Source organism: Eptatretus burgeri, chromosome 2 (genome assembly GCF_056783735.1).
Source record: "Eptatretus burgeri isolate ZD-2024b chromosome 2, Ebu_testis_v1, whole genome shotgun sequence".
Lineage (NCBI taxonomy): Eukaryota > Metazoa > Chordata > Myxini > Myxiniformes > Myxinidae > Eptatretus > Eptatretus burgeri.
Genome location: NC_140962.1, coordinates 111,658,009 through 111,675,163, shown reverse-complemented (window position 1 = coordinate 111,675,163; position 17,155 = coordinate 111,658,009). Strand labels below are relative to the sequence as shown.

The 17,155-nt window shown below is 44.3% G+C and overlaps 1 protein-coding gene and 1 pseudogene across 3 annotated transcripts in view; one reads left to right on the top strand and one right to left on the bottom strand.

Moving 5' to 3' along the window:
- Positions 1-11,651: 11,651 nt before the first annotated feature.
- Positions 11,652-15,572, bottom strand: LOC147032842 (uncharacterized; annotated as a pseudogene).
- Positions 15,573-15,940: 368 nt separating this feature from the next.
- The window catches only part of SLC71A1 (solute carrier family 71 member 1), a 108,644-nt gene continuing 107,429 nt past the window's right edge, over positions 15,941-17,155 (top strand). Inside the window, exon 1 of one of the 3 annotated variants that reach the window (XM_085870750.1) lies at positions 15,941-16,104. In XM_085870750.1, coding sequence (XP_085726876.1) covers positions 16,024-16,104 — 81 coding nt within the window. In that variant the 5' untranslated portion in view covers positions 15,941-16,023. Of the gene's footprint in view, positions 16,147-17,155 lie in introns of all 3 variants that reach the window. The other 2 variants (XM_085870749.1, XM_085870748.1) reach the window with 2 other exon arrangements.

The following is a 17,155-nucleotide window of genomic DNA, read 5'->3' as shown; positions in this document are numbered from 1 at the left end:
TGTCGGCCTACACAACCGATGCCCAACGATAGTCTAACTCAGGCATAGCGCGTTGCACGCATCGCCGACGATGTCGTGACGTAGCCTATTAAAAGGCTGACGCACAACGATTCAAATCATAACTGCCGTAGAAATGGAAGTGACAACATCGCGGTCACACCTTGGCGATCTTGCCAGCGTATGCCGACGTAACAAAAAATGTGTCTAAAACGTTGGGGCACGTCGAATACGGTATGGGTAAGTTTGGTATACGTGAGTAGAACGCTAAAGTACGCTATCATAAGTCGTAGTAAGTAGAGTACGTCAAGAAATTTTGAACATGTTCAAAATTTTACGACGTACTCGGTGTATGACACACGTTCCGCATGCGATGGGGATAAGTTTTACACACGATATGTGGACGCTTACACACGTCCACAAAGGCTACTTATAAGCTACTCATAAGTCGAAACACGTCGCGGTAATGTCTTTTTTACGCGAAACTTATTTCTAACTTGTGTTTGACTTGCTTTGAACCAATTCTTTACGTAGTCCCAACACACATCGACGTATGTAGACGTATTCCAATGACGTCTTCCGGTCGACAAAAAAAAATAAATGAATGTGTTTCTAGCTTACAACTGCCATATAAAGACGTGTTCCCAGCGGTTTTGGGAATTGGTATATAAAAATGCTGCTCATAAAAGGGGAACCCAACAGTGTTTTCGAGTCCTTTTTGAGTCGATGTCCATGCCAGCAGTAACAGTATCAGTATCAGTATCAGTATCAGTATCAGTATTAGTATTAGTATTAGTATTAGTCGTAGTTTGTTCATGTTGGCAGTAGTAGGTGGGTGTGAGGGGGAGGGTGTGGGTTATGATGGATCGTCCTTGCGTCCGCGTGTCCACGGGTAGGTTCATAGGCTGCCACTCAACGATTTAAATGGCTGCATCTCCACGATTGAAAGTAGACGCTTGCGCTCAACAATTGGATTTTTTTACACTCAACGACTTTTAAACGGTACCACTCAGCTATTTTCATTGTTTACAATGAACGATTTAAATTGCTGTCACTCGCCTTGGTTTTTTGACGCTGGGGTTTGGAAATTTGAAGCGTTTCTTCTGAACGTGCTAAATCGCTCAAACTCGACTATTTCAAATAGACGCTGCCGACGGACAATTGGAATCATAGCCAAGCTCGACATCGAAGTGTGAACATCCTCGTCATGCCGAAGAAAAGTTTGAAGAATGCTGCAAATAAGTGTCCTGGCCGTGGCCGTGGACGCTGACGCAAGGACGATCCATGATACCGACGTCTTTCAGCCTATGAGTAACTTAAAAGTAACGTCTGTCGATGTGTGGCAACGATCGCGTAACGTGCCAACAACACGTTAATCATAGGTAGGAAATAAGTTTCGGGTACTCTAAACATTACCTCGGCGTGTCTCAACTTATGATTAACTTACAAGTAGCATGTGTTGACGTCTGTCAACGATCGCAGACCGTGCCTACAACTTGTGGCCAGCGTAGCGGAACGTGTGAGTCATACGCCGGCATACGTCGTGAAATTTCAAGCATGAAAAAATTTGAGGACAACCGAAAAGTACAACGTTTAAAGCCAACGTACAACGACGTATGGCAACGTACTACGACGTATGCCAGCGTGCTCTCAATGTTATCAAAACTTACCCATAACGTATTCAACGTGTGCCAGCGTTTTAGAAAAAAAATTCAAAAATCGGCATACGTTGGCTAAAACGTCAAGGTGTGACCGGGCCTTTAAATCGGCGTGCGGCAGGTTTTTAACAGAGAACGCCACGAGTTCGTCGGCGATACATGCAGCGCGCTATGCTTAAGTTAAACTATCGTTGGGCATAGGTTGTTAACGCCGACAACAGGCTAAACATTAGTTGGTATAAGTTATCAATAAGACAACGAAATGTTCTGTGCCCGTTACTAATATGTTATGCATATGACCAACACGTTATGAATACATCCAAAACTTTTTTAAAAACCTCAAAACTTCAGCGTACGTTAACGTTTTACATACATTTTTATACGTTGCCATTGCTGGCTAATACGTCAAGGTGTGACAGCACCTTTACAACTGATTTTTACATGCTGCACTGCGTATCTTAGTAACCACCAATAAATTATTTTAACCCCTATTTGTAATGTATTTTATACATAATATTTATTTATTGTATTTTTATCTAAATGCCTCCATTATTTAATACCATCTATAAATACATATATATTTCTCTATATTGTTATGGCTGTGGAAATTCGCAGAACACCATAAAAGTCCTTAGTTCAGTTAGATCGATATGTCTGTATTCAGTGAGATTTCCCCACCGTTGTTTAATGGGATTTATTCGTGTCACAGGGCTGTGATCTTTGAGATAGCCGTTTTTCTTTCACTATCGTTATTTTGGGACCAACCACCAACATCGCTCTCAAACACCCGCTTCAGACCCACCGTCCTTCCACCACCACAACCATACACGCTTCTCAACAACCACGCCATCCTCAGCACTCCGCCAGCAACCGTCAACATCTCCACACCACAAACATCGCCTTACCTTCGTCTCCGAAACGACTCCATCTTTGCACCAACTGCGGTGAGTCCCCAGTGAACAACATCGCTGAAAACCGACGCGGGGGGGGGGGGTTCGTTGTGAGCGCAAGTCTGGTGATTTCTACCACGTCCACTCTGTGTGGAAGCTTCGCCTCAAAAAACGGATCACAGGAGAGGAATGGGCGGGGCCTGTGGGGGTCGAAGGGTGACGATTTCAACCACGTCGGCTCGCTCTCGGAGAATCAGATCCAGAGGGCCGGTGATTTCTACCACGTTCGCTTTCCGAGCAGAGGTCAGAGGTGAGAGTATGAAGATCAAATCTCGTCTCACCAGCCCTATAAAAGGCCACGCAGACGCCAGTTGAACTAGTCGAGTCGGTCGGGTGGAAGAGTGGAGTCAAGTCGGGTCTGGAGGCGAGTCTGGAGCAGTCGAGGAGCTGCGAAGAAGTCTGGAGCCTGGCGCTTGGAGCATTCAGTCGGTGGAGAGGTTCGGACACCAGGAGGAGACGCGAGCTGGGAGCGCAGCCCCGCCTGCTGTGCCGCGCAGACCTGCGCTCGTGTACGAGCCGGAGAGAACTCGCCAACCAGCTCTGAACGGTCCGAGGTGACAGTCTGAGCAGCGCGAGGGACGGACGGGCTCTTAATGAGAGCATCAACTCGAAAAGAGCAAAGGCCCGTTCGTTCCTCTGAGGCGTTGCCGGCTGGGCCCAAATCACCGGGCCGTCAGACGAGGCCTGGGCTGGACCGCGGTTACGCTAGCTGCCGTGAGGAAGGAGCATCGTGGATCGCCCAGCGAGGAAGGTAACCTGCGCGGCCTCGCGGACCCTCTGCGGTCTTCACGGCTCCACGTTATAAAGGCCCACGGGCCCAGTCTGACTCCCGTCTATGGGGGTGGTCTTTTTCCTGGGGTTTTGCTTTCGAATGCATGTTGTGGCGCCGTGTCTTGTAAGTAAAAACTGTATAACTGGCTGTGCATAATTGCTTATAGACGGTCGTAGCACCCTTTGCCTTCGCTTTTATCGATTCCATACCTGCATGACTGTATACTTGTGGAAAACAATAAATGTGCTTGTGTGAATGTTAACCCGTTCGTCATGTCCTTTTTCCCATATTGAACCGCTATCTCGCTCTCGCAATATTAGTTGGTTTTTTAAATAACCGATAAATAGAATCGGGTCTGACGAGGTCTGGCGATAATACCCGCTCGGTTGTCCCATAACGGAACAGATCTCTTAAGCGGTTCGTGTCCAAGGAGGCCTTCGCTGAGGTACGGTCCCTTGGTAGGTTACCCGCGCGGGTACTTAGGTATATTGATATTTGGCGATTGACCCTATTTCGCACGGGTAGATTACGGACTGGGCCGTGGTGGGATTAAAAACCCACCCCTGACTGGTTTCTGGCGTTGTTCCAGAAACTCACGACTGAATTGTCCGTCCGGTAGGCGAGACAGCCGCCATTGGCTAAAGCGGTCGTTCGCACACTGGGCAGTGTAGATATCGTAACAATCTATATATATATATATATATATATATATATATATATATATATATATATATGTATGTATATATATATGTATATATATATATATATATATATATATATGTATATATATATATATATATATATATATATGTATATATATGTATATGTATATATATATATATATATATATATATATATATATATATATATATATATGTATATATATATATATATATATATATATATATATATATATATATATATATATATATATATATATATATATATATATATATATATATATATATATATATATATATATATATATATATATATATATATATATATATATATATATATATATATATATATATATATATATATATATATATATATATATATATATATATATATATATATATATATATATATATATATATATGTATATATATATGTATACATATATATGTATATATATATATATATATATATATATATATATATATGTATATATATTGTTGTGGTTGAGGAAATTCGCAGACCACCATTCAGGTCCCGTAGGTGAGATATCTCTGTAAGTACATGTGCAGTTAGCCCCAAACCCGTTGTTTAGAGGGAATAAATGTCATTCATTCGGGCTGCGACCTTTCAAGATAGCCGTTTTTCTGTTCTATATTTATTTTGAACCAACCACGTCTCAACCGCCATCACACAACAACCACCGACCGCAACGCCGCTTCACAACAACAACAACGCCAACAGCCACGACCTTTACCGTCACGGCTCGCTCCCGTAAACATCGCATCACCGCCATTCCAAGCGTCGCCATAGCCATCACCGCCACAATAAACCCTCCACCACCTTCACCTCTCCTCCTTCTGCAGCCATTCCCGCGCCGCTTGTGAACGCCGAGCGTCAGGCTGTCCTGGCCTCGTGCGGGGCGCGCGCTGAGCCGCGGGTACAAAGAGCGGCCTTTCCGAGGGGAAGTCGGATCAGGAATGATTCACGCCCACTTCTGATCCCTCCAATCATTAAGTGTGGCGCGATTTGGCCCCGCCTCCAGGTGCATCGGAGTAGAATCGATATATGCAAATTCGAGGATCAGGGGAGGTTCACGCCCACTTTTCCTCCGTCCAATGGGCGAGCGTGGCTCCGCCCCCGAGCGCATCCTGATCCGGAAATTTGCATATGGTTTCTCCTGCTGCACTATAAAGCGCTGAGCGCGGGGCAAATTCAGTCAGTTTTCTGTTTCGGACTCGAGTTGGAGAGGTGTGGCGGCGGCGAAGTGTGGCAGCGGCAGTCAAGACGGGTCTGGAGGGAGTCGGTCTGTCGGGGTTCGGAGTTCTATTGGGGAGCTGCAGAGAGGGGAAGCCGGGAACGCGGTCGAGGGCGCAGTGGAGTCGCTCGTCGCGGGACCCAAGCAAGCCAGCTATCCTCTTTCCCCAGAGCATCAACAACCCCCCCTGTTTCCCCCCGCGCTGAGATAGTGCGAAACGGGGGCCCCGTTCCCACCCCATTCCAAGCAGTGCCAACGAAACCCGCGGAGGAGCGCGGAGTCGGGGCACCGCCGCCATTTTGTGGCTCATCACAAGACGGGTAGGCTCCACGCGGTCTCGGCCCCAGGCCCGTCTGCCCCCTTGTCGTTGAGGGTGGCCCTTTTCTTTTGCTTTTGAGTATATGTGTTGTCGGCGCCGTCTGTAAAGTAAAACTGTGTAAGTGTTGCCGTGTGCTCGCGTAGTCGGTAGTAGATCTGCATTGTGTTTCTTTTGTTGCAATTGCTTTTGGTGCATAATTGTTGTGTTTCTTTTACATTTGCTTTTGGTGCATAAGTGTTGTAATTGTATATGTGTGCTTTCCGTTTGCCGCGGAATAAATGTGAATTATGTTTAACTGTTTTTCCCATTTCGCTTCGTCTTTTCTTTAATTGAATCTCCATCTTATTTCACGTAAAGGGTTGGTAGGGGCTAAATACGCCCGATAATTAATCGGAACCGTCGAGGTTGACGATAACACCGCTCGGTAATCCCGATAGTACAGAACGGGTCGCTTAAAGTGGCCCGAGTCCGGAGTCGACCTGCGGCGAGGTGCGATCGCCCGGTCTACCCTCCGTGTGGGTACTTAGGTAGGTCGAATTTGGCGAACAACCCTATCCCACGCGGGGCGGCAATTGGCACGATCGTGGTGAGGCCGAAAGGCCCACCCGTGACTAGTTCCCGGCGTTAGTCCGAGAGGGTCACGACGGAATTGTCCGTCCGGTGGGTGACGTGCCGCGATTCGAGTTACGTGGCCGCTCGCACGCCGGTGGGCGTGAATTCGCAACAATATATATTCAATCAATAATATTAAGTAAAAAATTTACCTCACTAAAATAATTAATTCATTATTATAATGTCAAATGCAATGCAATAGGAACTTGTTCACACGGAAACCAACCAAACTTAAATGAAAGGTGACGATGGAGTCGATAGACATTCTCACAAGACCTGATCAAACAATCAGCCATATATCCTCTGTTTAATATGAATGGGAAAAAAACTTCTCAGGACGTTCCACAAAATCATCCTTCACTGAACAATTTCTCACAAATCTAAGTAGCTGAGATGAAAAGACATTGTAACCCATTTTAATTGGTACATTGCTTCCTGAAAAGGTGTACAAGACTACAGGGAAACTGAAATCATCAACTTTATGAAATACACTCGTACTAAAACCATTCTGTCCAACTCTAACCAACACATCCAGATATGCAGCAACTGTACAATCATTCCCACTCCTGTTTACAATCAGGCTATCTGGATAAATCTTGTGAAGCTGCCGATCAAAAAAAATGATAGTTAACCACACAACTTTCATCTATATAACGACATGTATGAGATAATATTTTCGCTAATCGTAATTTTTTCTCCTTCATCAGTTTCTCCATGAATGAAAATTCACAGAAAATAAGAAAAATGTCCGCTTGTCGGGGGCTGCAATTCCCACCCATGACAATACCCTTAACCTGTTGAAACATTATCACACAAAAAGATACAAAAGTATTCAATTAAATAAAATTAACAGCATCCTTAAACTCCTGCTTAACAAAACAATGAAAACTTGAATATTTATTTTTAGAAAAGAATGCTCTGTCAAACCTGAAACACAAAAACTTATTAAAAGAATTTAAAACCTTGTCAATCACTTTGAAGAGTGAATCCCTGACTCGTACTAAATTCAAATTTGTTCACAAAGTTGAAAAATCAAACACTTCAACCGACTTGATGTTGAGGCATCTAATCCTATCGAGGAACTCTAAAGAAGAATTAATGCTCCAGAAAGTGTTAATACCAGAATTCTTCTCAATTACTAAACAGTATTTCCTGAACTGTTCCCTAACAACTTGTAAGTTGAGTTAACTAAAACCGATAACTGTTTGGTGGAACACTGCATGGCATCTGCTATAAACCTATACCTGTACGGGTTCTTATAAAGCTTAGGGATTCAGAAAAGTTGAGGAATACAAAGATTTACCTCTTCACACTTAATATAGAAATTATTAACAAAAACTTCCTGATGCTCAGAGATAATATCTTGGAGTGACTTATGACAAGGAACGTATGTGCTATTTCCTATACTCATGAAAGTAACCTTATCAATGCCGAACACTCTTAATAAATCCTCCACGTAAAACTTTTTACAAACCACAACAAAATTATTAGCAGCCTTATCCGCTGGAGCTATTATGTAGCTATCATGGAGATCACGAAGGTCTTTACGAACACTCGGCTTGTTCAACACTGGTTTCCACCGACCCAGTGATAGCAAGCCCTGACGACTAAAAAAAACTTCATCTTATTATCCAGGACTTCCACAACTCTGTTTAACCATGCATTAAAACTGTTTACAGATAAGTTTAACTTGGTGCACATTTTGTTAACAAAATTAGAGACAGAATCCACAATTGAAGACCTAATGCAGCTCCAAGGTTGAGTTACTGGTTCCCTATATTTAGCTCCTATTTTCATCATATCCCTAGTTTCACTCTCACTAATTATATCCACATCCCCAGAAACTACGTGTCCACAAGGACCATATAAAAAAGAGGAAGACTAACATGCACAGTCAGTTTCCAAAATGTCCTTTACTATATGTATTGCGGTTCTCGGAACCACATGCAAACAACAGATAGTTGTCCCGAGTCAGTTATGCCATAAATATACGTGCAGATAGACCCCTCCTTTTGTGTAGTGGGAGGACAAGGGAGTCCATTGCGATGGGCTATTAGTTAGGATTATTAAATCATTTTTCCCTTTTATTTTATTCCCACCTTTTATTTTCTGAGGTAAATCTTCCTCGCTTGCCCCTCGTCTCGCTTACCACAGCATGAAAACCCATGGTACCCTCACCAACGATCACATCTGAGGCAAAATCGCAACGTGCACTATGGAGTAGACTGGCGCTTTGAGCTTCCACCGTCTACCCGAGGCCAGACATGTGCGGCGTGTCACATACGCTTTTGCACCCAGGTGGGTTGGCTATACCGGCGTTTGGCCGAAACCCGGCCCAGGATGGTGGACCAGGTGAGGGGTCGGGGCCAGTCGGAACACCGACTCAGGCGATGACGTCGGATTCGGCATGGCCCCTTACCTGGCCTCCGGGCTCTATAAAACACGGAGAAATCCTCCATGTAGTTGTTGTTGTTGTTGTTGTCGTCGTTGTCGTTGTCGTTGTCGTTGTCGTTGTCGTTGTCGTTGTCGTTGTCGTTGTCGTTGTCGTTGTCGTTGTCGTTGTCGTTGTCGTTGTTGTTGTTGTTGTTGTTTGTGTTCGGTGTGGTTGTCTTCACGCGGAATGTTCCTGCTACTTGACTCTGCCCACGTCTCGCCTCTTCGGCCCGCCTTCTGTTCCTCGTCTCCGCCCACACGACCTCGCTTCCTGCTTCTTGGCCAAGCCTCCTGCCTGGTCCCGCCTACTGCTGCACCCTCGCCCTCTGGACTCCTCCCTTCTCCACTCAAGCTCCTCCTGTTCGGAACACAATCTCCACACGTGCGGCTGTGGCCAGAACAATGCGGCTATTGTTGGGTACTGCACCATAGAGCATCCCCTACCCTGAAACACCCAGGTACCGAAAACTATGACCTCAACCCCCTCCCTCCCTGGCTGCAAAAGTCCTTTTTTTTCATTGGGGTTTCTTCTTTTTCTGTGTGTGTGTGTGTGTGTGTGTGTGTGTGTGTGTGTGTGTGTGTGTGTGTGTGTGTGTGTGTGTGTGTGTGTGTGTGTGTGTGTGTGTGTGTGTGTGTGTGTGTGTGTGTGTGTGTGTGTGTGTGTGTGTGTGTCTGAGTGTGCTGGCGCCTGTCTGTTAAGTAAGCCTGTAGAAGATCTTTTATTGTTGTTACTGTGAATAATCTCACATCAAGTCTGCACTGTGTCTGCTTTGGTAAGTTGCTTGTATAATTGTCGCACCCCCACACCCCTCTCCTCTTTCCCTGCGTTACATACCCAATAAACCTTTGTTGTGCCACATGCTTTTCCTCGCTTTCTGTAAATAAATAATTGTTGTAGAAATGTTCCCAGCTTGCCTTTGTCTTTTCCCTCATTGGTTCAGCATGGTTCGAATCCAGGTTTAGCCAGGTCTTTATTCCCAACGGTCCGTTCCTTCGAGCCGGTACATCCTTGGCAGTGTCGCTCGGCTGCATCCGATCCAGAAAGGTAATCCGATCCGGTAAAGTGATCCGGTTCAGACAAGGCGAACGGAGGGCGTGGTTCCCCGGTGGTTAAACCACGTGGTTAATTAGGTAACCCGATTCCATAGGCGGGAGGACCCTAGATCATGCGGTTGAGTTATTGGCGTCCACGGTTGGTTAAGCGACCTGCCGCGTCACGGAATTATCCGTGAGCGACGGCTTTCAATTCCAGGGAGTCTGGTGGGAATCGACGTAGCTCGTGTCTTCTCACCCGGCCCGCAAAAGTATACTCAGAGTTTAAATAAATTTACCATGATTGAATCAGGATTGTCCTATGGTCTTAGTGAAAGTGAATGGTTAAATCTCATGGGGAATCAATGAATGAATCACTCGCATCGAACCTCTTGTACCCGATCTACCCACGCCTGAGCCTCAGAATTGTCATGCTCCCAGCCTCATGCTCCCACTCGTGCTTCCAGCTCGAGATTCAGTGACGTCATGGTTAGAGCATTTCCTCTGAGTGTGGGAGGTTAGCGGTTCGAACCACAGCCGAGTCATGATTCATACCAAACACTTAAAAAATGGTACATGCTGTTTCCTTGCTTGAAGACTCGTAGGCCGGGGGCCAGTGGGACCTACCTTGCACCCCCCCCTCCGCCCCCCACGACAATTTTTCACTGACACCACAGTGTTCATATATATCCCAAGTATCAGAAAAAAGATGTTCCCAGAAAAATAACTCATTTGCACTATGCTTTATTAAGCCGTTTCCATGACAACCAATCAAAAATAGACGAATCTCACAAAGATCGGCAAAATGTCAATATCTCTGTCAAATATAAACATAAAATCACAAAATTGGTGTCAAATTTAAGCTTATACATTTACGTATTAAAATGTATTTTGCTTATGCTAATTAGCTCATTTGCATATTAATTAAATTTGACTTAAAGACAATAATTCCCACAAAAATGCAAGAATTTCAATTCTCTTTCCTTGTAATTACCACATATGTCAGTTTTTTTGTCAAAAAAACATTACTTAAGTGTTGTCAGATACAAGCCAGGTTGGCAAAAAAATATTAAAATTTTTGAATTTTTTAAAGTAGGCTAATTAGCATAAAATACAAAGCACAATGAATCGTTCGAAAATCATGCGAAATCAGATTAATCAATAGAATTAATTACCTGGGCCTGATATAATACATAACTGCGACTTATGATGTCTGTTGGTGTTTAAGGGAAACATAACTATTTTCTGTTTGAGTAAAAGTAGTGGAAATAATTTTAAATGCATTGATATGCTAATTAGGATCCGCCATTATGGAAATTCTCATTTTCGTAAATATCTCAAATTCTGGTACATGGAAATTTGTAAATGAGGAATCTACACCTATGTTTGGAGGGTCAAGGAATTGAGTGAACATATTTCCTTTGTTGTCAGAGATGAAGAATAATGTTTGGATAGCTCAATTACATGCAAAAATCATGGAACAATGAATTTCCTATACATCTTTATTCCCTACGAACAGAATGCACGGAGCGATGTGTCCTCCGTTTTGAGTTTCACATAAGCATCATGACTACATATTTTGATAAGATTGGGCCTTGAAGTTAAATCAAATATTTTTAAATGTAATGGTACGTAAATAAGGTGAGTGGATGTCATTATATCATAATGTATCTCTACCAGAGGCTGGAAATAGTGACCATCCTGGAGGCACAAAAGTTAAACTGTTGTGTAATTAGTTGCGGCTAAAGGAGAGCATATACAATAAAAATGTATTCATATGGCCTATCTGAGTGCAGTAATTGAAGATCTCACACTTTGAATGCATTCGGATATAAAAACATTAATCTAATAATATTTACTGTATCCCCTTTCTTCCAGAGTTACCAGATGTTTGAGAGCCAACTAGCCACACACCAGATCTGACAAATGATTTATCTTCACATTGTTCGCCTGCATGTGCACTCTACTATGAAGTACATCGATACAATGGCAAAAACTATGAGTAGATGATCTGCAATCTGTTGGAGTCTAAGCAAACTTTGTGGCATACATCTGAGTTTGACAATCTCGACCAGTTGATAATCACGCTGTTTCGATTAACTATCAGTCATATATAGAAGACGTGTCCTTAGTTCGCAGATTCTGAGCCTGATGTTTGCTTGCTATCTCCTTCATTGGCCTTCATTCTATTCAATGTCCGAGTCCACACAATCTTCACATTTGCATGGCTCGTCATTATCCTCATCATCACTGTCTTCTTCCAGTGCCTCCTGCAGTGAACCAATCGACTTCTTGGGTAGAATATCGCCTGATATCCACAGTGGCTCCATAACACCATCTGTGTATGTCCAGCCATGTTCCTGCATGTCATCTTGTATATTCGGATCTGCGATATGAGAACGCTTCCAAACAGCTGCTTGATAATTAGCTCTTCAGATGTGCTGCACGAAGAACTTTCTACATGGAGGTAGTTTCCCAAGGTCAATGTTGCGGCCTGCGTCCAGAGGCTTGTCCCCACACTTCTCCCTTATCATGAGCACCCTTACTTCATCCACTTCCTGAAATCGACTCTTGCCATACATGACGCAAGTGAACTGTTCCAACTTAAGCATCAAGTCTGGAGGCACATTCCATGTCTCACCAAGTCGTGCTAATGCTGGTACATATACCAGCATTCTTTCAAGAATCTGAATTGGTCTGACCTTTCCCTTGCCTTTGAATGCACTTGCCGAGTCACAGCCGGTACAGGCATGAAGTCCCAACAGTGCTTTCCTGTGCTGGTGTGTGAGAGCATTGCCAATCTCTGATATGTCGAGAAGCTTCTTGTTGTTCCCGGATCCTATTTCAAATAGCACTGAAACACCATCCAATCTGGAGATGTCGCTCAGAAGTATGAAAAAGATATCGCTGTCCGGAGTTTTCACCTTGATATTATTGTACCCCATCTCCTTTCCGTACAGAGTGTAGAATATAACCCGATTGTCAGTTTCCTCTTGGCTTGAGTTCAGTACTTCAAGGGGTGTCCTTATTGTTGCCTTTCCATCTTCGGATGTGAATCTGTAGGCCTTCCCTTCACTGATCAGGATGATCTCTCGGTGCTGAAGTCGCGCTGCATATTCATCTTTGTTCCATGTATCGAGCATGACTTGAACAAGCTGTTGTTTATTCTCGTCATTTATGAGAAATGCTTTCCAATGTGCAGGCCTTTTGGTGTTTCCACCTTGCAGCAGAAGCTTCTCGGCACCACCCCGGCGTACTCTTTCCATGGCTTTCACAGACCCTTTCTTGTACATGTCAGTACTGAATATTACGTCAACATTGTGGGGCATCATGTTGAACAACTTGTCACATATTCCACTGAAGTTCTTCGGCATGTCTGTCATGGAGTGGAACAAGGCGTTGACATCCTCAATCACGAGGAGTGTCTGGTCCTGTGGAGGAGGAGTTGCCATGTCAGTGTCCTTCATAAGGTACTTGAATCCCTTGGATTTTTCATTCTTTGCTCGGAAGCCATCGGCAGTGCCAATACTGTAGGGCACTGGAGTCAAAAAGGGTACTTCAGCATTTCTGCGAGATCCACTTTTGGTTCCTGACACTGGGATTTCACCAGCAGTTGAAAGGCGATATTGCCTTGCTGTCGATACTCCACTACTTTATTACTTCCAGCTTTGACCTTCACAGCTTTGCCCGTGTCTTCCATGGTCTTGAGCTTCATATTTTTCACTGGTTCAAAGAACTTCTCCTTTTTCTCCAATCGGTCTTTGATGAATGCTTCCTTAGCTGCCTTGCCTTTGTCCTCAGCCTTGAGTATATCATGCTCGTTCTCTTCTGGAATGCATGCACCTGATGAAATGCAGTACAGATTGGTCTTGACTTCAACATTGAATGGGTTTGTAAACCCCTTAATTGAGTCTTGCATGTCAGACACCGCTTCTTCACTTTTCAGAATTTCTGCAGGCCGAAGATCTCTGTGCTTCTTTCCTGAACTTCAGCTTTCTAGCATATCAGCCATGCTGAGTGTGGCTTCCACAAATTTGGTGCTTTCATGCATAGTTCTCACCCATTGCTGGTATGCACCATAGTTTGTTGCAATTCCACAAACACCCATGCCACTTACTCCAGGTCCACTGTGACTTTTTGCGTTCTTCATGAAGGTTTCTTCCATAGTTTTGTCCACCTGGCATCTATTCCCTGGAATGAATGATCTCGCAGCACTGATTGCCCCTCTTTCCAGCAGTTCTCTTGCACCAGGATGAGATGTGTCGATGTTCGCTATGAACACGGAGAAGAAAGTTAGATACCTTGCATAATTGGGTTTTAAAATTTTAATATTTTTTTGCCAACCTGGCTTGTATCTGGTAACACTTAAATAATGTTTTTTTTGACAAAAAAAAACTGACAAGTGTGGTAATTACAAGGAAAGAAAATGGAAATTATTGCATTTTTGTGGGAATTATTGTCTTTAAGTCAAATTTAATCAATATGCAAATGAGCTAATTAGCATAAACAAAATATATTTTAATACATAAATGTATAAGCTTAAATTTGACACCAATTTTGTGATTTTATGTTTATATTTGACAGAGATATTGACATTTCGTCGATCTTTGTGAAATTCGTCTATTTTTGATTGGTTGCCATGGGAACAGCTTAATAAAGCATTGTGCAAATGAGTTATTTTTGTGGGAACATCTTTTTTCTGATACTTGGGATATACTAGTACGGGCCGGTAGGGGCGGGCCCGTAGGTGAGTGCCAGTATCTGCAGTCCTCTCTTGCCCCCTCTCTCTCTCTCACCCCCCTCTCTCGCCCCCCTCCACTCTCATCCCCCCTTTCTTGCCCCTCTCTCTTGCCCCCTCCTCTCTCCCCCTCTCTTGAATTGTGACGCCCCTCTCTCTCACCCCCTCTCTCACCCCTATCTCCCTCCCTCTCTCACCCCTATCTCCCTCCCCTCTCTCACCCCTATCTCCCTCCCCTCTCTCACCCCCTCTCTTGCCCCACCTCTCTCCCCCTCTCTTGAATTGTGACGCCCCTCTCTCTCACCCCCTCTCTCCCACCTCTCTCCCCCTCTCTTGAATTGTGACGCCCCCTCTCTCTCACCCCCTCTCTCCCACCTCTCTCCCTCCCCTCTCTCCCACCTCTCTCCCTCCCCTCTCTCCCACCTCTCTCCCTCCCCTCTCTCACCCCCTCTCTTACCCCACCTCTCTCCCCCTCTCTCTGTAAATGTATTCACAAAAAACAAATAAATAAACATGAATTGTGACGTCATTTGTGATGTCATAGCACCGTGTCTTGTCATTGGTCAACAGATAAATGGCCGTAACTTGGGAACTGCTCGTCCGATTACTATCAAACCTTGAAAAGGCACATCCGCGGGTCCCCAGCAATATTCCTGGCAAGTTTCAATCAGATCGGACCGTCAATCGTGCAAAAAAAATTTAAAAACAAAAGAATAAAAAAATAAATAAGCATTAATTGTGACGTCATTCGTGACGTCATAGAACCGTGTCTTGTCATTGGTCGACAGATAAATGGCCGTAACTTGGGAATCGCTCGTCCGGTCGATATCAAACCTCGAAAAGGCACATCCGCGGGTCCCCGGCAATATTCCTGGCAAGTTTCAATCAGATCGGACCGTCGGTCGTCGAGAAACGGCGGTCGCAGACAAACAGACAGACAGACACACACAGAGATTGCTGGAATTATAGATAGATATGAACACTGTGGTATCAGTGAAAAATTGTTGCAGAGGGTGCAAGGTAGGTCCCACTGGCCCCCGGCCTATCGGCATTTAAAAGAATGAAGCACGGACAATCACACAAGTTGGCAATCATAGCGCACGTTTTGGTAGGCCTCACGGCCATCAACGAGTTTCTTGTACGAGAACTCGTATTACTGACTCTCAGAGGGTTTTCATCGTTGTTGCGCCGACGATTGATGCGTTTATACTTTCACAGGAATAATTTTATGACGATATAACAATTAATAATACGTCATGTGATTGAGTTCAATTCAAGTTTAAATTCGTTTCCGCGATTACGTAACTTCCGGTAGGTAATAAACCATTTCCTCCAACGATTACTGCAACAACAGAGTTCAGAAGTGTATTGGCACATAACATAAAAATATACTCGAATATGGTATTCAACGACGAGCTAGCATCGTTGAGATGAAAAACTGTCGGAAAAGTTATTGCGGGTGTAAAACAACAACAACAACCTTAATGACGTCTGGACGCGCCCGCACGACGTGACGTCACATGCGGGAAGGACGCTTCCGGAGCGTTTTGCGGCCTGTCGGAGTCAGGATGCCGTAATGATGCCAGCTAAGAAGAAGAAAAGGGTCATCCGGAGCATCATGCTGGCCAAGAAACTCATCATTAAAGACGGCGGCACGGTGGGGCGGGTAGCGGCTCCTGAGCGATCGGAGGTGGTTCAGGTTCGGGGATTGGGGGCGAATAATGGGGGTTTGCCTTTTGAAGTTGATGCTCGACATGCGTCTGGGGTTGCTCAGACTCGCAGTTGAGAGTTGGAAGAGAAAAAAAAAAAACGAGGCCGAAAGAAATGTTGTGATTGTTGTGGTTTATCTCGAATTTGGGATTTAAAACCCGCTGTCCGGAGCGAACGTGAATCGGGTCTTCCGCTGAATGGACCTTTGGGTTTGGATTCACATGTTGAGGTTCAATGGGTCTTGAATACGGTGTGTCGTTCTTGACTCGACTTGTTTGTATTAGTACAGCCAAGTGTCTTAACATCTGCTCCTTCGTCAGGAGGACTCTTGTACAAGTAGTTTGTATATATATATTTATCTATCTATAATTCCAGCAATGTGTGTGTGTGTGTGTGTGTGTGTGTGTGTGTGTGTGTGTGTGTGTGTGTGTGTGTGTGTGTGTGTGTGTGTGTGTGTGTGCCTGCGACCGCTGTTTCTCGACAACCACTGGTCCGATCTAATTGAAACTTGCCAGGTCTATTTCTGGGGCCCTGTGGCTGTGCCTTTTCGAGGTTTGATATTAATCGGACAAGTGGTTCCCAAGTTATGGCCATTTATTTACCAACCAATGACAGGACACTGTGCTATGACATCATATTGACGTCACAACTCTTCTTCTTCGTTTGGTATGACGTCCCAATTGACGCTGGGGATCTGAATATGTGCCTTTTCAAGGTTTGATATCGTTCTTCTACGTCCACGCACGCACGTACATTTTAATTTGTATACCCATTGATGGTGAACTGCCTGATTGACACGTACGTACTTGGACGGAGATTTGAGAAATTGCAAACATTCCCTTTGAGTTTTCTCGTGTTGGTTTGACTGTCAGATTGGTGCTTTGCAGGCTGGACGTTGGTTGCATAAAACTGGTCGCCGTCCCTCAAATAGACGTCAATCTGTTTGTCCCATTGACTCCCATTACCCGGAGGATGTTAAAGATCCCACGCTGTCTTTC